This window comes from Bubalus kerabau, chromosome 10, assembly GCF_029407905.1.
Source record: "Bubalus kerabau isolate K-KA32 ecotype Philippines breed swamp buffalo chromosome 10, PCC_UOA_SB_1v2, whole genome shotgun sequence".
NCBI classification, from domain to species: domain Eukaryota; kingdom Metazoa; phylum Chordata; class Mammalia; order Artiodactyla; family Bovidae; genus Bubalus; species Bubalus kerabau.
The window spans coordinates 85939969-85965985 of record NC_073633.1 but is presented as its reverse complement, the minus strand read 5'-3'; the positions used below and the strand labels follow the sequence as shown (position 1 = coordinate 85965985).

General features: G+C 40.9%; 1 protein-coding gene across 5 annotated transcripts in view; it reads right to left on the bottom strand.

Annotated features, from left to right (window-relative positions):
- EXD2 (exonuclease 3'-5' domain containing 2) overlaps nucleotides 1-23066 on the bottom strand; it is a 51991-nt gene extending 28925 nt beyond the window's left edge. The window contains exons 1-3 of one of the 5 annotated variants that reach the window (XM_055538436.1): nucleotides 22307-23066; nucleotides 11752-11839; nucleotides 2463-2848 (exon numbers count right to left, since the gene is read on the bottom strand). In XM_055538436.1, the coding sequence (XP_055394411.1) occupies nucleotides 2463-2801 (339 nt within the window). In that variant the 5' untranslated portion in view covers nucleotides 2802-2848; nucleotides 11752-11839; nucleotides 22307-23066. Of the gene's footprint in view, nucleotides 1-2462; nucleotides 2849-11751; nucleotides 11840-14899; nucleotides 14980-20932; nucleotides 22151-22306 lie in introns of those variants that run through there. The other 4 variants (XM_055538435.1, XM_055538438.1, XM_055538434.1 and 1 more) reach the window with 4 other exon arrangements.
- Nucleotides 23067-26017: the final 2951 nt, after the last annotated feature.

The window sequence follows — 26017 nt, the reverse complement described above, 5'->3', positions numbered from 1 at the left end:
AGTTACTTTCAACAGCAACAATGGAAGCCGGAAGACAGTGGAAAGCGACCTTGAAACTGATAAGCTGCTAAACGAGAATTTTGTATCCAGTGAAAATATCTTCAAAGATCAAAAGCAAAATAAGGACACTTTCAGAACAATGGGGTTCCTTGATGGCACAGACAGTAAAGAATCTGCCTGCAATGCAAGAGGCCCAGGTTCAATCCCTGGGTCTGGAAGATCCTTCGGAGAAGGGAATGGCAACCCACTCCAGTATTCTTGCCTGGAGAATCCCAAGTTCAGAGGAGTCTGGGTGGGCTACAGTCTATGGGGTCGCAAAGAGTCAGATACGACTGAGCAACTAACACTTTCTCTTTCACAGAATAATAATAATTAATTTACCATCAATGAGCCCTCAAAAAGTGAACTTCTAAACAACAGCCTTAAAGAGGATGATGCCAGAAAGTTCTGAGATACAAGGAAAGATGAGCAAAGAAAAAGGTAAACACTTCAGTAAATCTAAACAAATACTGACTGTATAAAACAAGGACAAAAATAATAACTAAGCAAATACACAAAAGCAAATGAAAGAGAAAGGGAATCGGAGATGGAAGAATGGAAAGAAGGAGGAGGGATGAAGGTTTTTCTGTGGCAGCAATCAGGGAAAAGCAATCACACCCGAAGGGAGGTGTGGCATCAGCGGAAGTTCAATACACTGAAAGCTAAAATGAAAGGGGTTTTGGATTATTTGCCACTTTAACTCACTCTGCTATAGTAAACATATCATTATTAAATCAATAGCTGTTACTAACTATTCACTTCATCCTACCCTATTGTTTCTGCAGTTATACTTCATTTGGTTGGAATAATCAAGGTGTTTGACAAATGAGAATTTTCCTAATCTACTAAAGCTCAATGATTACTAATGCTTTCTTCTATTGTTGCTGGTGTAAACACTTCTAAAATAACATAGAAATATGTTAATATTTCTAAAATGACATAATTCTTATACACAATCAACTAAAAATCCCCAATCCTTTCCTGATGGCCCAAGGTCACTGGTATAAACTACTACTCAACTATTGCTGATATAAAGAAATACCCTCAGTAGCTCTGTAAGGCCTTGTGTGAATACTAAACTTTTCCCACAGCATCAGGTGTTCTCTTCTTGGTCATCACTGTATTGGCATCTTCAGTTCCTCCTACCACCTGTGATCTGATTTGGTGGCAGCTATTCTGCTTGGGGCCTCCTTTGATTACATTTCCTGGCTCCTAACTGTACTCCAGATATCCAGAACACAGAGATAACAGAATCTTGGCAAGGTATTATGCTGAATTAATAAGAGATGTGGAAAATTCTTAAGAGATGGGAATAACAGACCACCTGACCTGCCTCCTGAGAAATCTGTATGCAGGTCAGGAAGCAACAGTTAGAACTGGACATGGAACAACAGACTGGTTCCAAATAGGAAAAGGAGTACGTCAAGGCTGTATATTGTCACCTGATTATTTAACTTATATGCAGAGTACATCATGAGAAATGCTGGACTGGATGAAGCACAAGCTGGAATCAAGATTGCCGGGAGAAATATCAATAACCTCAGATATGCAGATGACACCACCCTTGTGGCAGAAAGTGAAGAGGAACTCAAAAGCCTCTTGATGAAAGTGAAAGTGGAGAGTGAAAAAGTTGGCTTAAAGCTCAACATTCAGAAAACTAAGATCATGGCATCCAGTCCTATCACTTCAAGGCAAATAGATGGGAAACAGTTGAAACAGTGACAGATTTTATTTGGGGGGGCTTCAAAATCACCACAGATGGTGACTGCAGCTACGAAATTAAAAGATGCTTACTCCTTGGAAGAAAAGTTATGACCAACCTAGACAGCATATTAAAAAGCAGAGACATTACTTTGCCAACAAAGGTCCATCTAGTCAAGGCTATGGTTTTTCCAGTAGTCATGTATGGATGTGAGAGTTGGACTACAAAGAAAGCTGAGTGGCGAACAATTGATGCTTTTGAACTGTGGTGTTGGAGAAGACTCTTGAGAGTCCCTTGGACTGCAAGGAGATCCAACCAGTCCATCCTCAAGGAGATCAGTCCTAAATATTCATTGGAAGGACTGATGCTAAAGCTGAAACTCCAATATTTTGGCCACCTGATGTGAAGAGCCGACTCATTTGAAAAGACCCTGATGCTGGGAAAGATTGAAGGCGGGAGGAGAAGGGGACAATAGAGGATGAGATGATTGGATGGCATCACCAACTCAATAAACATGAGTTTGAGTAAACTCCGGGAGTTGGTGATGGACTGGGAGGTCTGGCGTTTTATACTCCGTGGGGTTGCAAAGAGTCGGACATGACTAAGCAACTGAACTGAACTAAGAACAAGCTAATTCTCCTTTAATCTTATCCTCTATTTGACTACTCAAGACCTCTGGAAAAGTGGAAAATACTTGTTTCAGTTTTGCTTTTTAACTTACCCACTCACAGTCAATTCCAAGCACTGGAAAATCTTCTATCTCACTCCTAAGTGAGGGCTCAATTTGATCCCACTCTGCCTCCTGAGACACAGTCATCACCTTTGCTCCGAGGATCCTCTCTTCCCATGAGGCTCTGGGGGCAATGGAGTGCGGCTGGTCCTCTCCTGGAGCGGGCAGCTCTCTCCCGCCTGGCACTTGCTGCTGCTGCTGCGACAGCCGCCGCCGGGTCACCGGGCTCGATTTACTCCTCCGGCGCTGGAAGCCCTTCCACAGGACAAACCCTCCGACAGCCACACCAAGAAGGGTGGTCACTGTCAAGGCCACTAAGTGTTTAGACATCTTCAACTTTCCTGCTGTTTAGGAAAGCATATCACTAACCCCGCAATCTGCAAAACAAATGGCAACACTATATTTACAAACAGAATTTGAAGCTACACGGAAACAAGTACCCCCTCCACCCCACGCACACAAAAAAAGGTTCCATTCACAATCCATGTAACCACAAACTTAAACAATCGCTACAAATTTCTATGTGAAACAGTGCTATTTTAATTTTTCCCCCTTTTGGTATGTCCTGTAGTCTACCTCTGGGCTTCCCAGATGGCTCAGTGGTAAAGAATCTGTCATTGCAGGAAAATGCAGGAGACAAGGGTTCGATCCCTGGGTAGGGAAGATAAGCAGGAGAAGGAAACGGCAACCCACTCTAGTATTCTTACCCGGAGAATCCCATGGACAGAGGAGCCTGGAGGGCTACAGTCCACAGCGTCACAGAGAGTCGGACAGGACTGAGCGATTGAGCACATATGCAGGTGCTCTACCTGTATCTCCATCCTCATCCAAGGAAAAAACCCTGCCCTCTATCAGTTGCCCAGGGCTCTCTTAATCCTACAAAATCAAAATAGAAAAAATCTAGACTCTTACTTCCACTTGCTGATGTAATGTGAGTAAATTTTAGTTAATGGGTCTTCCTTGGGTTGTTTGTGCTTAAACCCTCAATTTCTAACAGTTGAACAGAAACATCTGCTTTGCAATTTGAAAAATCTAATCACCAGCGAGTTGGTGGGGAGACTTTTACTTTTCTAGAAGGTGTGAGCTGTAGGGGATGGAACACACAGGCCTGAGTAAATGTGGACTTCCTGTTGTTTCAGAAGTTCTCAGTAGTTCTCCCATAGAAAACACACTCAATTACTGAGGGTAAAGGGCAATGCAAAAGAGAAGACAGACTAGAATGAAAAAGAGCAGAACCTAGAGAGCCAAGAGGGGCTGCAATCTGAAATGTTCACAAGGTCAAAACAGGATAAGATAAATAAGTGAAGCAAGCCAAGTGCAAGAGAAAATTGACACAGATGTCCTATTAAATATGTAGGCACTGTCTTCCTTTCTATCACAAAATAGTTTCTTCTACATTTTTCATATGTGAAATAAAATTCATTATTTTAGGGCAAGACAAGAAAACCAAAAAATTTTTTCTGTCCTTTGGCCTCCTCTCTCTCCCCACTGTGCATTATATATCTGCATTATGCATTAACCTAAACTTGCCCATCGGCAGAAATACCTGCTCAGTCATAAAGAGCAATATTCTCCTAGTATCAACAGGACAACTCCTCAGAGGTAACATTCCTTCTTGATCTCACAAGGGATCACATGGCACTTAGGTCTTGGTAATATAAACGGGCAATAATATAACATCTGATGTACAGCCCTCGGTCCCAAAAATCTTTTATAACTGTTTAAATCTTTTATAACTTTTATAACTTGACTTCTCAGTGATGGAACAATTCTCAGCTTTCTGAGATGTTCTTCCCAGGTTACAATCCTCCAATTTGGCTCAAATAAAACCTTTCATTTCTTCCTTGGATTAACTGATTAACTTTTTTACCGATACTTACAATATAGTTTTTGACCACCTATCTTTTGCTTTCCTATTTTTGATAGAAAACATAGGTATATACTACAATTTCTGTACTATTTTTAAAACAACAGTAAAAATGTAACAATAGGGAATGGCTATCCACGCCAGTATTCTTATCTGGAGAATTTCAAGAACAGAGCCTGGCAGGCTACAGTCCATGGGGTCGAAAAGAGTAGGACACGGCTGAGCGACGAAGACTTTCCCTTTCACAAGGTTAACAATAAATGCCAAGTGGCCTTTGGCCTCTGTAATGGAGGAAAAACGTGGGAGAGCAGTCATCGAGCACCAGCTGCTGTGCTCTTCCTCACCTATTTGCGAAGTAGACCCAGTATATTCAGATTATCTTGATGACTTAAAAGAAGTTAGATACCTGAATTTTATGTGAAATGTCACCATTTTCAAGTGTCAGCAACAAATTTAGTTTCTGAAACACTGCCAGCAAAATAAAAAAAGTCTGAGGTTTCAATAAATTTTAAAAATAATTTAAAACTTAAACTATTTTGGGTTCTGGGGCTACCCATCTGTAGTCTCTGACCTAAAATCTATACTGTTCAAAGACACAGCAATTTGCTAGACCCCACCTATACTTTTCAAATAGCCATGTATAGATGTGAGAGTTGGACCATAAAGAAGGCTGCTGTGCTTAGTCACTCAGTCATGTCCGACTCTTTGCAAACCCATGTACTATAGCCCATGAGGCTCCACTATCCATGGGGATTCTCCAAGACAAGAATACTGGAGTGGGTTGCCCTGCCCTCCTCCAGGGGATCTTCCCAACCCAGGGATCGAACTCAGGTCTCCCGCATTGCAGGCGGATTCTTTACCTTCTGAGCCACCAAAGTAGCCCAAAGAAGGCTGAGCACCAAAGAATTGATGTTTTCAAATTGTGGTGCTGAAGAAGCTTCTTGAGAGTCCCTTGGACAGCAAGGAGATCAAACCAGTCAATTCCAAAGGAAATCAACCCTGAATTGGAAGGATCGATGCTGAAGCTGAAGCTTCAGTTCTTTGGCCACCTGATACAAAGAGCCGACTCACTGGAAAAGACCCTGATGCTGGGAAAGATTGAAGGCAGGAGGAGAAGGGGGTGACAGAAGACAAGATGGTTGGATGGCATCACCGACTCAGTGGATATGAGTCTGAGCAAACTCTAGAGGATAGTGAAGGACAGGGAAGCCTGGCGTGCTGCAGTCCATGGGGTCGCAGAGTCGAAGAGGACTTAGCAACTGAACAACAATACTGCTCTGTGACTCTTGGTTTCCATTCAACATGTACTTGATTTTGTTTCAGCCACACCACATGGCTTTTGGGATCTCAGTTCTAGACCAGAGATTGAACCCGGGCCACCAAAGAAAGCCCAGGATCCTAACCGAAAAGCCACCAAGGAACTCCCAATGTGTACTGTTTTTATCAATTTTTATAAGTTTCAACAATAAATTTTTTTTAAATACTTTAATATTTACAACAACTGATCATTATGCCTACAGAGACATTCAGCACTGGAGAAAAAATGGAATCACAACAGTTATTACAGTACTAATGAAAACAATAAAATGGCTATGCTGCTCTTAAAATACATTTTTGCAGAAAAATATCAATAACCTCAGATATGCAGATGACACCACCCTTATTGCAGAAAGTGAAGAGGAACTCAAAAGCCTCTTGATGAAAGTGAAAGTGGAGAGTGAAAAAGTTGGCTTAAAGCTCAACATTCAGAAAACGAAGATCATGGCATCCGGTCCCATCACTTCATGGGAGATAGATGGGGAAACAGTGTCAGACTTTCTTTTTCTGGGCTCCAAAATCACTGCAGATGGTGACTGCAGCCATGAGATTAAAAGACGCTTACTCCTTGGAAGGAAAGTTATGACCAACCTAGATAGCATATTCAAAAGCAGAGACATTACTTTGCCAACAAAGGTCCATCTAGTCAAGGCTATGGTTTTTCCAGTGGTCATGTATGGATGTGAGAGTTGGACTGTGAAGAAGGCTGAGCGCCGAAGAATTGATGCTTTTGAACTGTGGTGTTGGAGAAGACTCTTGAGAGTCCCTTGGACTGCAAGGAGATCCAACCAGTCCATTCGGAAGGAGATCAGCCCTGGGATTTCTTTGGAAGGAATGATGCTAAAGCTGAAACTCCAGTACTTTGGCCACCTCATGCGAAGAGTTGACTCATTGGAAAAGACTCTGATGCTGGGAGGGATTGGGGGCAGGAGGAGAAGGGGACGACAGCGGATGAGATGGCTGGATGGCACGATTGACTTGATGGACGTGAGTCTGAGTGAACTCCGGGAACTGGTGATGGACAAGGAGGCCTGGTGTGCTGTGATTCATGGGGTCGCAAAGAGTTGGACACGACTGAGTGACTGAACTGAACTGAACTGAACTGAATGCGTGCTCAGTTGCTTCAGTCATGTCTGATACTGTGTGACTCTATGGATTGTAGCTCACCAGCCTCCTCTGTCCATGGAATTCTCCACACAAGAATACTGGAATGGGTTGCCATGCCTTCCTGCAGGGTATCTTCCCACCCCAGGAATTGAACCTGCATCTCTTAAGTCTCCTGCACTGTCAGGCAAGTTCTTTACCGCTAGTGCCACTTGGGAAGCCCAAGAGTTCGCATGCCCCAACTAAAGATCAAGCATGCCACAACGAAGAAGACTGAAGATCCCATGTGCCACAACTAAGATCTGGCACAGCCAAGTAAATAAAAATATTTTTAAATTAATTTTAAAAATATCTTAAAAAAAACTTCATTCCCTGAAAAGGGTGGGGGTGGGGTGGTGTCCTTCCCTGGTGGTCCAATGCTTAAGAGTCTGCTTACCAATGCAGGAGACATGAGTTCAATCCTTGCTCCAGGAAGATTCTACATGCTGCAGGGCAACTAAGCTGGTGTGCCACAACTACTGAGCCTGCGTACCTAGAGCCCATGGTCTGCAACAAGAGAAGCCACTGGAATGAGAAGCCCAGGCACCACAATGAAGAGCAGTCCCTGCTCACCACAATCAGAGAAAGCCTCAGCAACAAAGACCCAGGAGAGCCAAAAATAAATAGGTAAAAATAAATAAATCTGAAAAAAAAAAAAAAAAGAACTACCATATGACCCAGCAATTCCACTCCTGAGTGTATACTCCCAAAAAACTAAAACACTCATTTGAAAAGATACATGTATCCCAATGTTCAGTGAAGCAGTATGTACAACAGCCAAGACATGGAAGCAACCCAAATGTCCATCACCAGAGGAATGGATAAAGAAGATGGGGTATATATACACAATGGAGTATTATTTGGCCATAAGAAAGAATAAAATAATGCCACTTGCAACAACATGGATGCACCTGGAGATTACCATACTAAGTGAAGTCAGACAGAGAAAGACAAATACCATATGATATCACTTAAATGTGAAATCTAAAAAAATGAAACAAATGAACTTATTGGCAAAACAGAAACAGACCCACAGAGAAAACAAACATGGTTACCAAAGAGAAAGGGGGAGCAGGGATAAAACAGGAGTTTTGGATTAATATACACACATCACTATACATAAAACAGATAACTAATAAGGATCTACTGTATAGCATAGTGCATAAAATATACTCAGTATTTTCTAATAATCTATAAGGGAAAAGCTATATATACCTGAATACAAGTGTAAAACTTTTGAAAACTGTAAAGTACTATAGAATATAAAGAATCTTTCATTCAATTTAAGAAAAGAGAATATGAACAGAGTTCCCCCTAAGAGGACAACCCCTCAAATCTGCACTCTGGACTGAAAACAGGGGCTGAGTTCACGTTATACTTACAAAAGGAAACTCCTGGCCAAGAAACTAAAACCAAAGATGAGTTCTGTTAGAAAAAGACAGAGCTGATCATAAAACTGTTTCCACCATGCAAGAAACATGCAGAATTGGCACGGAAGATCAGTCCCTACAAGAGTGTTCACAGATGAAAGAAAACAACGCAAAACCCCAAACCCTAAAACCAATAAAAATCGCTCACAGAACCAGCTAAAAAAAAAAAAATCATATCTGAGATGTGAAAGAGACTTCAAAGTAACAGGGAAATTCAGGAAAATAAAATCTAAAGCATGAACAGGAGACAACAAAAAGTAGAATTTCTAGATACGAAAAACATTTGTTAAAATTTTTTTAAAAACTCAATACTCAACAAACAGTGGATCAGACAGAGAGGAAGAGTTACTGAACTGAAGATAAATCTGAGGAAGTCACTCAGAATGCATCACAAAGACAGAGATTAAAAAATATAAGAACAGACACAAAGGATGGATTGAGAAACTCAATATCCACAAAAGGAAGATTTGGAAGATGAAGGAGGTCAGATTTGGTACAGTTCTCTGTACCAAAGTTGGATAAATTAAATATATCCACAAAAAGACTTGTATAAGCATATTCATAACAGCTTTATTCATAATAGCCCCAAACTGGAAACAGCCCAAGTGGTACATCCATTCAATGCAATGTTAATCAAGAATAAAAAGGAACTTATTACTAATACATGCAACCTGGATGAATCTCAAATGACCTTAGGCTGAGTGAAAGAAGACAGATATAAAAGAGATACTGTATAGTTCTATTTATATATAAAGAACATCTATTTATATATATATTTAGAACAGCTAAAACTAATCTATGGTAGAAAAAAAATCTGAACAATAGTTGCCTCTGAGAGAGGTGGGTGCAGGGAATAAGCCATACGCTTCATGACAAAAAGGAGCCAGTTACACCCAATTCCAGGGAAAAGCACGTCAGATAGGAAGGAAATTTCTGAAATTGTGGTAAAGTTCCATATGTTGATGGAGCTGTGGGTTACACAAGTGTATGCAATTTTTTAAACTTAGGGATATTTCTGATTTTCCTCCTGTTGGCTTAACTTATGAATTAATGACTGCTGGTTCATTCACTGTCTATCTTTCCCATGAAAATAGGGACCTCAAATGCTTCTTCACCTTAACTGGCTTCTTCATTTATATATAACTATCTCCAGCAATCAGCACAGAGCTGATAACAATAAACATTTACTGGATGAATAAAACAATTCAAGGTATTATATGCTAACATTTTATGATAGATATTTCTAATTCAATTATCAGACTACAAAACTGTTTATTCACATGAAACTAAAAAAAATGTCTTCCCTTATTGAGCTATGATACTATAAACAAGCAGTATGGTTCAACACTGGGCTAGGAGTGAGAAAAATCAAATCTTGGGTTAAAAATGGAATGTCTGTGTCCCTCTGAAATTCATGAGGAAATCTCAAACTCTGGGGCCTTTGGAAGGTAATTAGGATCAGATGAGGTCATGAGGGTGGAGCCCTAGTGAATAGGATTGAAAGTGAAAGTGAAGTTGCTCAGTCGTGTCTAGCTCTTTGCAACTCCATGGACTGTAGCCTACCAGGCTCCTCTGTCCATGGGATTTTTTAGGCAATAGTACTGGAGTGGATTGCCATTTCCTTCTCCAGGGGATCTTCCCAACCCAGGGATTGAACCCGGGTCTCCTGCATTGCAGACAGACACTTTACAGTCTGAGCCACCAGTGAATAGGACTAGTGCCAGGAAAAAGAGACCTTGTTTCTCTCTGATCTCTGCCACTATGGATACAATAAGAAGTTGTTAGCAGCCTGCAGCCCAGAAGACTCAACCATGCTGGCAATCTGATCTTGGACTTCCAGACTCCAAAACTGTTAGAACTGGTGTCTCTAAGCCACCCAGTCTGTGGTATTCTATAAACACAGACTAAGACACTTTGCTAAGGACTGGGCTCTGGGATCCAAAGCTTTCAATGCTTCACCATCTTCAGTGACAAAGGATCTGCCATTATTTTTTTAAAAACTGTATTAAAAATTATATAAAATAATTGCATAAAATAACTGTTATCACGTCCAACTCTTTTCCGACTCCAATTAGAAAGACTTTTTTTTTTAAGGACTGATTTTTTATTTTATTTTATGATATTATACATGTTTTAATGCCATTCTCCCAAATCATCCCCCCCTCCCTCTCCCACAGAGTCCAAAAGACTGTTCTATACATCTGTTTCTCTTTTGCTGTCTCGCATACAGGGTTGTTGTTACCATCTTTCTAAATTCCATATATATGCATTAGTATACTGTATTGGTGTTTTTCTTTCTGGCTTACTTCATTCTGTATAATAGGCTCCAGTTTCATCCACCTCATTAGAACTGATTCAAATGTATTCCTTTTAATGGCTGAGTAATACTCCATTGTGTATATGTACCACAGCTTTCTTATCCATTCATCTGCTGATGGACATCTAGGTTGCTTCCATGTCCTGGCTATTATAAACAGTGCTGCGATGAACACTGGGGTACACGTGTCTCTTTCAATTCTGGAGAAGCACGTTTTTTTAAGTGGTGCTTTTTAAAGATGGGCTTCCCTGGTGGCTCAGACTGTAAAAAAAAATGTCTGCCTGCAAAGCAGACTTGGGTTCAATCTCTGAGTTGGGAAGATCCTCTGGAGAAGGGCATGGCAACCCACGCCAGTATTCTTGCCTGGAGAATTCCATAGACAGAGGAGACTGTCAGGCTACAGACCACAGCATCGCAAAGAGTTGGACATGATTGAGTGACTAACACTTCATTTTCACTTTTAGAGACAGGCAAAGTAAGTTTCCCACTTTTTCCCACTTAACACTTAAGACTTATGATTATATTCCTGAAAGAAATCTCATTTTAATGAATTAAACAATAAGTTAAAATGTTCAGAGAGCAGCAGAAGGTAAAGGATAAAGACATAAGCCCCAGAGTCAACACCCTGTGCCTCTGCCACTTGCTCTATTGTTGTTGTTGTTTTACTCAGTTGTGCTGACTCTTTCGTGACCCCCTGGACTGCCAGACTCCTCTGTACAAGGGATTTTTCAGGCAAGAATACTGGAGTAGGTTGCCGTTTCCTTCTCCAAGGGATCTTTCTGACCCAGGGATTGAACCCTCGCCTCCTGCATTAGCAGGCAGATTCTTTACCACTGAACCACCATGGAAGCCCTGGTGGCTATATAAACTTGGGCAATTCACTGAACTGCTCTAAGTCTCAGTTGCCTTATCAGTAAAATGAGAAGGATAGTACCTACCATGTCAGATTATTGTAAGGCTTAAGTAAGATGACGAAATAGCTTGACTTAGCATATTGGCTAGCACTTTAGAGTTCAATAAATGTTCAATATGACTACTACTAGGTGCTAAAACCACAGCAGTCTTATTAAAGGGAAACAAAGAACTATAGAGTTAAAATCTAAAAGCCAAATTCAGCTCTCACACAGTTCAAGATTTCTTTCCTTCGTAATCCTGACAGATCATGACCTGATCTCTACCTGAATACTTCCAGAAACAGTTCATTACCTTAAGAGGCAGTTTTTGTTGAAATGTTCTTGCATTCTGTAAAAGTTCCCTACATGGAAATTTTTCTCTTTGATGTTCAGTCTGGCCTCTGAAATGACAAAAGTGTTTACTCTTTCCTAAGAGCTTGTGAAATATGTGAAGACAGCTCTTACGACTTTCCTTGGTACATTCTACTTAATCCAGTCAGTCTTCCTGGGACCTAGTTTACAGACCACTCGCCATTATGGCTAGATCCTTATGAATGGCTCCAAGCTTGCCAATGTATCTCTTAAAATGTGGCATCCAGGTCTATATTCAATCCTTGAGACATGGTCTAATTGGTGTAGACTACATTGGTACTATTACTTCCCAGGCTGTTGGCCCTATATTTTATTTATGCTGGACGAAATGATAGGTGTTTGAACAGCAGAATCACACTGATGATTCATACAGAGTTTGTGGTAAATAAAGTTCACTGAAATCATATTGAATTCCCCATTCTATATACTTGTATACTTCGCACTCAAATCCAAAATTTTACGTTTCTTTCTTCTAAATTTCTTCTTGTATGTTTCAACCAAACATTTTATCCTTTGAGATTAATTTGGATTTAAAAATATATATATTTGTTCATTTATTTATTGCACAAGGGCTTTCTCTAGTTGTTGAAAGCAGGGGGAGAGTGGGGGCTACTCTCTTCTTGTGGAGCACAGGCTCTAGGGCATGGGGGCTTCGGCAGTTGTGGCCAAGAGGGATCCTCCTGGAGCAGGGATCAAACCCGTGTGCCCTGCATTGGTAGGGGGATTCTTAACCACTTATCCACCAGGGAAGCCCCTCAATTTTCATCTTGATTGTGCCTTCCCCCCCAACTTACAAGTTTTTGTATAGAAAAGTGAATTTTTATTTTCTGTGAAAATAACATCTTCTAACATGTGTTTTTATTAATTCATTTTTCAAATTTATTTTTGTATTTCACACTACCTCCATGGTTAATAATGCTAAAATCAGGTTATGTTAAAGCAGAATACTTAAACAAAAAAAAAAAACAGAGCATTATTGATTTGCTTCCATTGAGAAGGGCTCCCTCAGACCTGGAATTCCCAAGCAGCCAGGTTCCCACTTATTATTTACCATCATGTGGCCTGTGAAAAAGAAAATCCTAATAGGGAAATTGAAGGAGCAAGTAGGGTACCTCCATATGAAGGAACTCTTGGCAACATTCAAAACAGTTCTTAATTCATCTTTATATGGAGAAACTTTGTGGGGTATTTTCCCCCCAGTCAAGGGATTAACTCAGTAAACATGTACACAACCCTTTCAATAAACCAAACACTGTGCCAGACTCTGAGTAAAAAGAGTTAAAAGGCCAATCTGCTTTCAAAAATGCAGGATTCAGAAAAGCAGAAATGGGTATACTGAACAATTTGCAATATAGTGAGGTAACACAAACCACAGAAGCACACACGCGCACACGAGTACAGGATGGCCAAGAAGAGGAGTGGGAATTATTAAGAGAAACACTTGCTGAGAGGGGTGAGCTCTGAGACTGGTACTGGTGTTAAAAAACAAGCAAACCAGGGCCTTCCCTGGGGGTCCAGTGGTTAAGAATACACCTTCCAGTCCCTGGTCGTGGGACTCAGACCCCACATGCCTCAGGACAACTAAGCCCTCACACCCGACTAGAGAAGTCTGCATGCTGCAACGAAGACCCAGCACAGCCAAAAATAATAATAATAAATAAATATTTTTTTTAATTAAAAAAAAATTTTAATGAGCAAGCATTCTCTAGGTGCACCAGGCAGAGAGAAGGGCACTCCAGGCAGAGGGAACAACAGCACGTGCAAAGATATGAAAGGCACGAAGCGTCATGGCACAAGTGGAAAAGTTCAAGCAAACTTAACATGCACCATAAGCGCAAAATTCTGAATTCCAAAGACTGACTTTAAAAAAAAAAAACAACTATCTTATTGATAATTTCCATATTTATTTTTTTTTAATATTCATTTTTGGCTGTGCTGGGTCTAAGCTGCTGCACGGGCTTTTCTCTAGCTGTGTCAAGCAGGGGTGACTCTTCAGTGTGGTGCGAGGGTTTCTCATCTCAGCAGCTTCCCTTGTTGCGGAGTACGGGCTCCAGGGCACTCGAGCTTCAGTAGCTGCAGCTCCCGGGTTCTAGAGCACAGGCTCCAAAGTTGTGGCACACGGGCCTAGCTGCTCTGCAGCATGTGGGATCTTCCTGGACCAGGGATCGAACCTGTGTCTCCTGCACTGGCAGGTGGATTCTTCACCACTGAGCCACCAGGGAAGCCCTTCCATACTGATTTTTAAGGTGACCTTTTATTTCATTGTAGTAAAACATACATAACACAAAATTTACATTTTAACATTTTTAAGAGTATCATTCAGTGGCATAACTGCATCCACAAGGTTATGCAATCATCACCACTATCCATTTCTTTCTTTTTTTTAATATTTATTTATTTGGCTGCATCATGTCTTAGTTGTGGCGCACAGGCTTAGTGGCCCAGCAGCTTATAGGATCTTAGTTCCCAACCAGAGATAAAACCTGTGCCCCCTGCATTGGCAGGCAGATGCCCAACCACTGAGCCACCAGGGAAGTCCCATCCCTATTCATTTCTAGAACTACTTCATCATCCCAAACAAACTCTGTACCATTAAACAGTAACTTCCCATTCCTCCCTCCCCAACTCTCGGTAACCTCTATTATACTTCCTATCTCAAGTAATTCCATACTGAGTTTTTATATCTCACGTTGAAATGATAGTTTGGATCTACTGGGTTAAACAATACCTGTTAAAATTAAGTTCACCTGTTTCTTTTTATACTCTTAACTGTGGCTAGTAGAACGCTTTAAATTATGTATGGGGCTCACATGATATTTCAACTGGATAGCACTGTGCTAGAGCATAATGTGTAAGTAAGGAGACAGAGAGGAATGATGCTAGAGGGAAGAGATACAGGTCAAGTCATGAGAAGCCCTATATTACCTGGTAAGATAAGACCTTACAGGTAATGGAGAGCGAATAACAGACTTAGAATCGAAGTGACAAGGTTAGGCTCATATTTCAAAGAACACTGTGGTCACTGTGCATGCACTAGACTGGATGAGGGCAAGGCTAGAGGCAGGCAGACCCATTAGATTAAGACTCACAATAGCAGAGCCAAGATGAGAAGAAGATTCAAATCAGGGCAGAAGAAGGCAGAATGGAAAAGAACACCACTTCCTATCAGAACACTGGCGTCGGAGTAACCTGGATTGGTAAACAAGTCACAACTTTTACAACTTAGAATTTTGAAAGTGTGATGAATAGAAAACTAATAGCTTCCCAGGCCCATTATAAAAATATGAAGAAAATCTCATTCATAATAGAAATATACACTATTTTAAAACTACAAGCCACATGTTTTTAAACAAACATACACACACAAACATTAAGTATAAACTCAACAAGAAATATGTAAGATCAACTGAACTGATCTGAAATGAGTACGAAGAAACAAAGAAAACCTTACTGAAGGTATAGAAGACTGGAAGAGCAGGGATGTGACAGGTGTCACTTACAGAGCATCTTATCAACTGCCAGGCTCTTTACACACATATGCCTATATATTTATGAATACATTACTCATTTAATCCTTTTTAACAATCCTCTACAGAAGGTACTATAATTACTGCATTTTTCTTTAATAAAGAAGAGCAGATGTTTTACAGAGATACTCCAAATGTGCTCTAGAGCCCACACGCCACAACTAGAGAAGCCTGCATGTTGTAATGAAGACCCAACGCAGCCAAAACAAAAAAATAATTAATGTTGAAAAAAGAAATACTCAGAATAATGTAAATTAAATGCAAACTTAATTAAAAAAAATTTTTTTAATGAATTGACGATCAAGAAAGTGAAAAAAAGCCACAGGATGGAAGAAAATATATTTGCATCATCTATCTCATAGGGCGTGTATCTAGAAGATATAAAAAACTATTACACTTCAATAAAAAAAGAACAACCAATTTAAAACAGGCAAAGATATGAATAGACATTTCTTCAAAGAACATACACAAATGGCCAATAAACATGTGAAAAGATGCTCAACATCATTAGCTATTAGGGAAATGCAAATCAAAACCACAATGAGATACCACTTCACACCCACTAGGATGGCTTTAATTAAAAAGACAGCTAATAAGTGCTGGCAATAATGCAGAGAAATTAGAATCCTCATATACTGTTGATGTTGACATAAAAAGGTACAGCTGTTTGGAAAATAATCTGGCAGTTGCTCAAATGATTAAACACAGAGTTGCCACATGACCCGGCAACTCCACTTCTAAGTATATATCCAAGAGGAATGAAAACACGTGTCCACACAACAGTTCATAGCAGCATTATTCATAATAGCCAAAAGTGGCAACATGTCCATCAGCTGATGCACAGATAAATAAAATGGGGTATATCCATAATGTTATGTGATTCCCCCAAAAGATATGTTAATGTCCTAACTCCCATTACCTATAAACATGACTTTATTTGGAAATGGCCTCTGCATACCTAATTAAGTTAAAACAGGGTCCTGCTGGAGTGGAGTGGGCCTTTAATTCAATAACTGGTGTCCTTATATGAAGGGGAGAAAAGACTGAGACAGACTTTCACAAAGAGAATTACAACGTGAAGATAGACACTCTGGGATGAAGGCCAGGTGAAGACAGAGGCAGAAGTTGGGAGTTACGCAGCTGCAAGCTAAGGCATGCCAAACAATGCCAAGGACTGCTGGCAAAGTCAGAAGCTAGAAAGAGGCAGGAAAGGATTCCCCCGTAGAGACCCGAGAGAACGCACTCCTGCTGGCAACCTGATTTTGGACTTTATAGCCTCCAAGGCTGTGAGAGAATATATCTGTTATTTTAAGCCATCCAGTTTCCGTTACTTCGATACCGTAGCCCTAGGAAACAAATACACCACAGAATGGAATCTTTTTCAGAGATAAAAAGGAATGAACACATGTTGCAACATGGATGAACCTTGAGAACATTATACCAAGTGAAAGAAGCCAATCACAAAATCGTACAAAAATTGTACAATTCCATTTATACAAAATGCTTAGATCTATAAAGGCAGAAAGATTAGTGACTGTCTAGGGTGTTCTTTTTCACTTTCATGCATTGGAGAAGGAAATGGCAACCCACTCCAGTGTTTTTGCCTGGAGAATCCCAGGGACGGGGGAGCCTGATGGGCTGCCGTCTATGGGGTTGCACAGAGTCGGACACGACTGAAGCGACTTAGCAGCAGCAGCAGCAGGGTGTTCTTTGGAAGGAATGATGCTAAAGCTGAAACTCCAGTACTTTGGCCACCTCATGCAAAGAGTTGACTCATTGGAAAAGACTCTGATGCTGGGAGGGATTGGGGGCAGGAGGAGAAGGGGACGACAGAGGATGAGATGGCTGGATGGCATTACTGGCTCGATGGACGTTGAGCCTGAGTGAACTCCAGGAATTGGTGATGGACAGGGAGGCCTGGCGTGCTGCAATTCATGGGGTCGCAAAGAGTCAGACATGACTGAGCGACTAAACTGAACTGAACTGAGGGCTAGGGCTAGCAGCTTCCCTGATGGCTCAGATGGTAAAGAATCTGCCAGCAATGCAGAAGACCTGGGTTTGATCCCTGGGTCAGGAAGATCTCCTGGAAGAGGAAATGGCAACCCACTCCAGTATTGTCTGGAGAATCCCATGGACAGAGGAGCCTGGTAGGCTATGGTCCATAGGGGCTACAAAGAGTTGGACATGACGGAAGCGACTTAGCATGCACAGGGCTAGGATATTGGGGAATGGGTATTGATAATAGGTATGGGCTTCTTTGGGCTTTCCAGGTGGGTCAGTGGTAAAGAGTCCACCTGCGATGCAGGAGCTGCAGAAGACACAGGTTCAATCCCTGGGTGGAAAGATCCCTCAAGAAGGGAATGGCAACCCACTCTAGTATTCTTGCCAGGATAATCCCATGGACAGAGGAGCCTGGTAAGCTAGAGTCCTTTCAAAGAATCGGACATGACTGAAGCAACTGTCTTTGGGGGATGATAATGATGTCCAAAAATTAGGCTGTAGGGACTTCCCTGGTGGTCTAGTAGCTAACACTATGCACTCTCAATGCAGGGGGCCAGGGTTTGATCACTGGTTGGGGAACTAGATCCCACATGCTGCAACTAAGCCTGGCACAACCAAATAAATAAACTTTTAAAAATAAAATAGAATTAGGTTATAGCAACGGCTGCTTAACTGGAAATATACTAAAAAATCACTGAATTGTGTACTTTAAAAAACAAATTATGTGAATTACATTTCAATAAGACCATCTTATTTTTAAATGCAATTATTTTTGTATTAATTTTTATTGGAGTACAGGTGCTTTACAATGTGTTAGTTTCTTGTTGTAGAGCAAAGTGTATCAGTCATATGTATACATATGCCCACTCTCTTAGATTTCCTTTCCATTTTGTTGCAGTCACCAAGTCGTATCTGACTCTTTTGGGACCTCATGAACTGTAGCCCGCCAGGCTCCACTGTCCATGGGATTTCCCAGGCAAGAATACTGGAGTGGGTAGCCATTTCCTTCTCCAGGGGATCTTCCCAACCCAGGAATCAAACCCATGTCTCTTGCATTGGCAGGCAGATTCTTTACCACTGAGCCACCAGGGAAGGCCCCCCCACCACTTCCCATTTAGGTCACCACAGTAAACTCACTTAAAAAAAGAAAAAAACTACTTGACAAGCTGATTCTAAAATTAATCTGGGCAAGAAACTGTAAGACTACCCCCAAAACACTGATTAAATAATGAGTACGTAAGCTGATAAAGTATGACTTCCAATAAAATAACAATAAAAATAATCATGAGGGACTACTTACCCTACTAGATACCAGAGTATAATATATACTTAATGTAGAATGCTATGGTATTGGCCCAGCAAAATAGAAAATTCAGACATAGGACAGAAGAGCGTACAGAAATGACACCGTGTGGGTGAGACATTAGTACGTGATAAATGTGGTATTTTAGATTAATAGGGCAAGGATGGACTGATATTCAGAGTGACATTGCTTGGAAAACAAGAAAAAGGCACACACCATTCTCTCTCTCTCTGACACACACACAAAGGAATTAGAGAAAACCTCTAACATGTAACAACTTACAGGAGAAAACAGGGTGGTAAGAGAAAACCCGGCCCCAGGGTAGCACAGGGTTTTTCAGCCTCAGCACTACTGACATTTTAGGCCAGAAAAATTCTTTGCTTAAGGGCTTTGTGGGCACTGTAGGGTGTTTAGCAGCATCCCTGGCTTCTACCCACTGGATGAGAACCAAAATACATCTCCTGACATTGCCAAGTGGCTCCCAGGAAGCAAAACAGCTCCCATTTGAGAGCCACTGGGATTAGGAATGAACCCCACTAAATACACAAAGTGAAAGACTGATACATTTAAACACAGACTTTGATTGATTGATTCTACAAAGATGCCACATGGTTAAGAGATAAGAAACAACTTCAAAATGTTGGGAATAAATATTTCAAACTTATATGAATGATAAAAGATTAATATATAAAGCATTACCATATATAACCAGACAGCCCAAAAGAAATGAGGCATTTCTCAAAAGAGAAAGGAATACAAATAGCCAACGATCATGAAAAGATGCTCAATCTCAACAATAACCAGGGAAATACAAATTAAAACACCAAATTAAAGTCATTTCCCACCCATCAGATTGGCAAAAGCAAAAAAGGCTGACACCATCAAATGTTTAAAAGAGCTGGGAAAGCAGAGATTATTATACACTGCTGGTGGGCAGTTTGGCATAAAATATCCACACCCTCCCACCCAGCAATTCCACCTGCAGGTTTCTATCTTTGAGAAATGCTCACTCAAGCTCACAGACGCTGTGGGAGGATGTTCTCTGCCACACTGTGCCTAAGACGGAAAAACTAAGCAACCTATGGAATTATCTCACATATTATGGGACTGTAACATGTTCTGGAATTTACAGAGCAAGTAGAACAAATATGGCAGATGTCTACATATTAACAAAGAAAAAGTTCCAAGACCCATTTTTAAGCACAAGAAGTTTAGTTGTTGAACAGGTACAATATGCCACATTGGTAAAGGTTTAACCCAAAACTTTACACATGTATCTGTACAAACACGTATCAATAAATGTAAACCAAAAAAAAAAAAAAAAATAGAAAAAACATGCCAAACTGATAACAGTTTTTACCTAGGGACAAAAGATTAAAAAAGAAAAGATGGAGATGGAAAGAGGTCAAAGAGGATCTATTTTGTGTAAATGTCATGGGCTACAGCTAAAATAAATATAAAAGAATAAATACATTTTTTAAAAGCAAACTCAACTTGACCAAAATTCATAATTCCTTCCCTTCTCTTAAATAACCCCTTTTCTCTCGAACTTCGCAACTTTGATATTACAAAACCTTTCAGTGCAGTTCTACGGTGTAAATATTTTAGTGTTTTCAAGAAATGAGTGTCTAAGGGAGTTTGTGTCCATTAATATATCAAAAACTTATAAAAGTTTAGGTTTCGTTTATATTTTAACAAGCATGTATCAATTCTGTAATAAATCAACATTACGGTTCTAGTCCTGATCTATATTCCAGGGTTGCGAAAAGAAAAAGAGGTGCCTCCCAACAAGGTCCATAGCAGCGGGTGTGGTCTGGGAAGAAAGAGGTGGTAACAATGGGGGCGGGCGTAGGTCCCCACGAATCGAGGGCACGAAACTCATCTGTGGACGCGTGCAACACGCAGCGCCTAAGGAGCTGCCAGATGTTGCGAGCGGTGCTTCCTTTGTAGCTAACTGGGTCAGGAAGCCAGGAAGGTTTGGTAGGTACTCCTTAAAGAGAGCAGACGCGGGTCCGAGGAGGCGGCCCCGGAAGGCCACCGGGAGCCAGCGATCGAGGTGACAGCCCCCGCGGCGCACCTAGGTGCTGAACTGCCCCCGCCACCGGCGAGGAAGGCGGGGAGAGGGGCAGGGCCAAGTCGCTCGGGGACAACGAGGTCCCCGCAATCATTCGCCCCCGCGCACGGTGACCTCGCCAGCATCTTGAGCCCTCTCCTCAGTCCGCAGGGGAAACCGCCTCCACCATTCGCACAGACCCGGAGAAAAGCTTCGCCGGCCGCCGAGCCTCACTTACCTGCGGCCCTGGACCCGACCCGAACACCTGCGGCACCCCACGCTGAATATCTGGAACCTCTGTGACCACCTGCGCGCACCCACCCGAATCCTCTAGGACGGAAACCACTTCCGGTTCCGTGACGTAACCCGAGCAGGGGTGTACAAGTGGGCGACGCCATCTTGTACGGAAGCAGCTGGGGTAGCTAGTAACTTAGCAGTTTCTCCAGTGCTGAACAAAAGCTCTGTTAAAATCAGAAAGGCTTAACATCTTTTCGGATAAGTGGCGCCCTTTTTTTTTTTTTTTTTTTTTCTGGGTGATATTTTTGTTTGTCTTGGTTTTAAGGAAGGAAGCCTCTGTAACCGTCACAAATGCAATATGGGATTTGTAACTAACTGTCCTTACTAATTAGCTCGGGTGGTGTTTCTCCACCGCACTGATTTTCTTAGTTGTTAAATGAGGAAGGTAAACAGAAGAGACACTTGTTTAAATAATACATTCCTCATTAGAAGTGCCTTTTATACTATATGCATTATAATACGTATGCCAACAAGAACCACAATACCTTCCGTTTATATTTAAAAACTTTCATCCAGTCTTTATCAGTAACTGTCATTGTGAGGCACCTTATGTGTGTTTTATGTGCTGTTGCTTTGTCCTAGAATGTGTAAAATAGAAATGAGATGTGCATAAACAATATAAGGGATAATAATAGCTGCCATTTGGGGACTCTGTGCTAATAGTATGCTAGGAACTTTGCAAAACGTTTTACATATTTTATCTCATTTAATCCTCATAATCTCATGAGTACTATTATTAGTGCCATTTTACATAATGTAGAGAAAGGTTAAATAAATTTCTCAAGGTAATTCAGCAAGTAAGAATTGGAGCTGGTATATCTGCTCCTATATATATATAGATAGATATAGATTTATTGATATATATATATATCAAAACAGTATATCTGATTGCAAAGCTTGTTGCCCTCATCGCTATATCATGTGGCTTCCAGTACAGGAGAAAAGGTTCTAAGTTCCACTACGTAATGACCCATTAAGGGAAATTTTCTGGCAGATATACAGCATTAACCCTCTGCATTTTCATCTGCTCCATCCTAAAACACCTAAAAAGCAAAAAAGTAAAGGGGAAATGCAAAGTAAAACCTCAGAGAAGGACTTCTTGGGTGGTTCAGTAATTAGGAATCTGTATTGCAATTCAAGGGTTGTGGTCCATCCAGTTTTGGGGACTAAGATCCCACATGCCATGGAGCAAGCCCTTGCACCACAACTAGAGCCCATATGCCACAATGAAAGATCTGGCATGTGGAGATGAAGATCGCACAAATAACATATTTTAAAAAAAACCGCAGTGAGACACCTTTACGCACCCACATACCTGCGTGCATGCTCAGCCATTCAGTCGTGTCTGTTTGTGACCTCCATGAACTGTAGCCCGCCAGGCTCCTCTGACCATGGAATTCTCTGGGCAAGAAAACTGGAGTGGGTTGCCATACCCTCCTCCAGCGGATCTTCCCCACCAGGATTTGAACCCATGTTTATTAAGTCTCCTGCTTTGACAGGTGGGTTCTTTACCACTAGCACCACCTGGGAAGCCCTTACATACCCAACAGAAAGGCTAAAATGAAAAAGAGAGAAAATACAAAGTACTGCCAAGACTGTGGAGCAACCAGAACTCTCAGGCTGCTGCTAAGTCACTTCAGTCGTGTCTGACTCTGTGCGACCCCATAGACGGCAGCCAACCAGGCTCCCCCGTCCCTGGGATTCTCCAGGCAAGAACACTGGAGTGGGTTGCCATTTCCTTCTCCAATGCATGAAAGTGAAAAGTGAAAGTGAAGTCACTCAGTCGTGTCTGACTCTTAGTGACCCCATGGACTGCAGCCCACCAGGCTCCTCCATCCATGGGATTTTCCAAGCAAGAGTACTGGAGTGGGGTGCCATTGCCTTCTCCCTCAGGCTACTGAAGGGAACATAAATTGACCCAATCACTTTGTTAAACTGTTTGGCAGGATCAGCGAAAGCTGAAGCTATTCATAGCCAAAGATGTGTACATATGTTCACTTAAAGGACATGCACCAAAAAAGCTTATGCTTATACTTAGTAATAGCACTAAATTGGAAACTATGCAAATATCCATGCTGTTAGAAGTCAGTGTGTAGGACCTTATAATAAGCAGGACCTTATAATAAGCAGGATCTTATTGGGCCTTCCGAGGAAAGAACCCCTTGATCCCCATGTTCTCTGCCTGCCTCTTGTCTGTAGAAAAACTTTAGCCTTCTACACTTTACCTGAATTCTAAAGAATAACATTAATCAGAAGTGAGAAAATGCATAAAGAAGGGGAAACACTCAAGCAAGACAAAATAATAATAATTTAGCCATTGAACAAAGTCAAGGACCTTCAGTTACTCCTCAAAGGAGGAGGAGAAGGGGGCAACAGAGGATGAGATGGTTGGATGGCATCACTGACTCAATAGACATGAGTCTGGGCAAACTCCACGAGATAATGAAGGTCTCAGAAGCCTGGTGTGATGTGATCAATGGGGTCTCAAAGAGTCGGACATGACTTAGAAACTGGACAACAAAGGTTATAGATAATATTCTAAGCTATGTCCTTTGGGCTATTTTGCAGATACCAAAACCCCTAGCAGGTAAAGAAGTTAAGTATATGCTGTTATAAGCATTAGATCCCAGACCAGTTGTAAAAGAAGGTTGATAATGTTGACTCCTGATTACCTCATCACCAACTAGTCAGAAGAATGTCCATGAGATGATCACGCACCACCCCCCTACAATCTCTCTCCCTCACCCATCTTTAAAAACTCTTCCCTGAAAGCCTTCAGGGAGTTCAGATCTTTTGAGTCCTAGCTACCTAGATTCCTTGGCTTGGTGCCCTGCAATAAATGCTGCACTTTGCTCCACTACAACCCTGTGTCAGTAGATGGACTTTACTGTGCACAGGTGAGTGGACAGAAGTTTCTTTTGGTAACAAATGTAGCGCTTACTCTTAGTGGAGTAATGACTGGAAGAGAACATGGGAGCTTCTCTCTAATAATGTTCTGTTTCTTAATCTGAGTGCTGATTTACATGTGTGTTCAGGTTGCATGTTTGTGGACACTTTTATGAAGGCATTTATACTTCAATAAAAAGTGGGGCTTTTTGTGTGGGGGGCTGGAGGGGGGCTTTTATTTAGAATGAAGGTAAAGGAATGAAAAGTTTATAAGACCAAAGAAGAAAAAAAACAGGAGAGGAGACAAATAGCGGTATAATTTTAAAAGAAATTAGAATGGAAGGATACATCATTTGAAGGATCCCATAATAAGCTGTCTATATCCACAAGCAATCACCCTACATTTAAGGTCTAGTCAACAAGCTCCATCTGTGCATAAATAATTTCCAATCAACTTGTTAGTATCTCACTCTTTGTTTTAGTCCCTTTGGACTGTAATTTAAAATTGCTATTGACTGTGCTAAGTTGCTTCAGTTGTGTCTGACTCTTTGCCACTCTATTGACCCCAGACTCCTCTGTCCAAAGGATCCTCCAGGCAAGAATACTGGAGCGGGTTGCCATTTCCTCCTCCAGGGGATCTTCCTGACCCAGGGATTGAACCCAGGTCTCCTGCATTGCAGGCAATTCTTTACTGTCTGAGCCACCAAGGAAGTCCCTATTGGATGGGCAGCTTATAAACAACAAAAATTTACTTCTCACAGTTCCGGAGGCTGAAAAGTCCATGATCGAGGTGCCAACAGATTTATTGTCTGGTGAATGCCTGCTTCCTGTTTTATAGACCAGGACCAGACTGTGTCCTCACTTGGCCTAAGAGATAAGGCGCTCTCTTGGGTCTCCCTTATAAGGTACTAATCCTACTCACGGTGACTCCACCCTCATGTCCTAGTCATTTCCCAAAGGCCTCCCCTTCCTGATACCATTACGTTGGGAGATAGTTTTCAGCATATGAATTTTCAAAGGACACAAAACATTCAGCCTACTGCACACTTAAATATGAAAAAACATCTAAGACACACAGTAATTGCAGGCAGATTCTTCATTGTCTGAGCCACCAGGGGAAGGAATATGTATAGAACTCTTGCACCCAGCATTTTGAGAGAGCACATACTTTAAAAACAAAGAAGATTTAAGAAAATTAATTTTGATTTAGGTCATTGAACAATGTTATACATATTGAAAAAAATGCTGTAAGAATCTTTTAGTAAAATATTTTAAAAATTCTCCAAATATATGGAGTTTTAAAAATAATCATTTTTGTATTGTTTTTAACTTAATTGTAATGTGGTCAGAGAATACAGCTCTCATTCTCTGACCACAGAGAAAAATGCTGTAAAAAATCTTTTAGTAAGATTTTTTAAAAATTCTCCAAATATGTGCTAGTGCTAGGCCACTTCAGTCATGTCTGACTCTTTGCAACCCCATGGACAATATAGCCTGCCAGGCTCCTATGTCCATAGAATTTTCCAGGAAAGAATACTGGAGTGGGTAGCCATTCCCTTCTCCAGGGGATCTTCCAGACCCAGGGACTGAACCTAGGTCTCCCGTGTTGTGGACAGATTCTTTACTGTCTGAGCCACCAGAGAAGCCCCCTCCAAATATATGGAGTTTTAAAAATAATCATTTTATTATTGATTTTTAACTTAAGTGTGATGTGGTCAGAGATTCCCTGACCACATTACACTTAAGTTAAAAATCAATAATAAAATGATTATTTTTTAAAACTCCATATATTTGGAGAATTTTTTAAAAATCCTACTAAAAGTTAAAAGAAGAAATCCCAATTAAAATATATAATATTTGAGGAGTAAAAAAATGCTATACATATTTTAAAAATTTACATGATACATGTAAATATATGCTTTTTACACTGGAAAATAAGAAATCCTGAAAATCAATTATATAAGTGACCAGCTACTACATTAGAAAGAAACAAGAGAATAAATTCAAAGTACTAGAAGGAAGAGGATAACAAAATCATAGAATAAATTAGTAAAATAGAAAAAGACGTGATTCATATGGCCAACAAAACTAAGATTAGATCTTTGAAAGTGAAAGTCACTCAGTCGTGTCCAACTTTTTG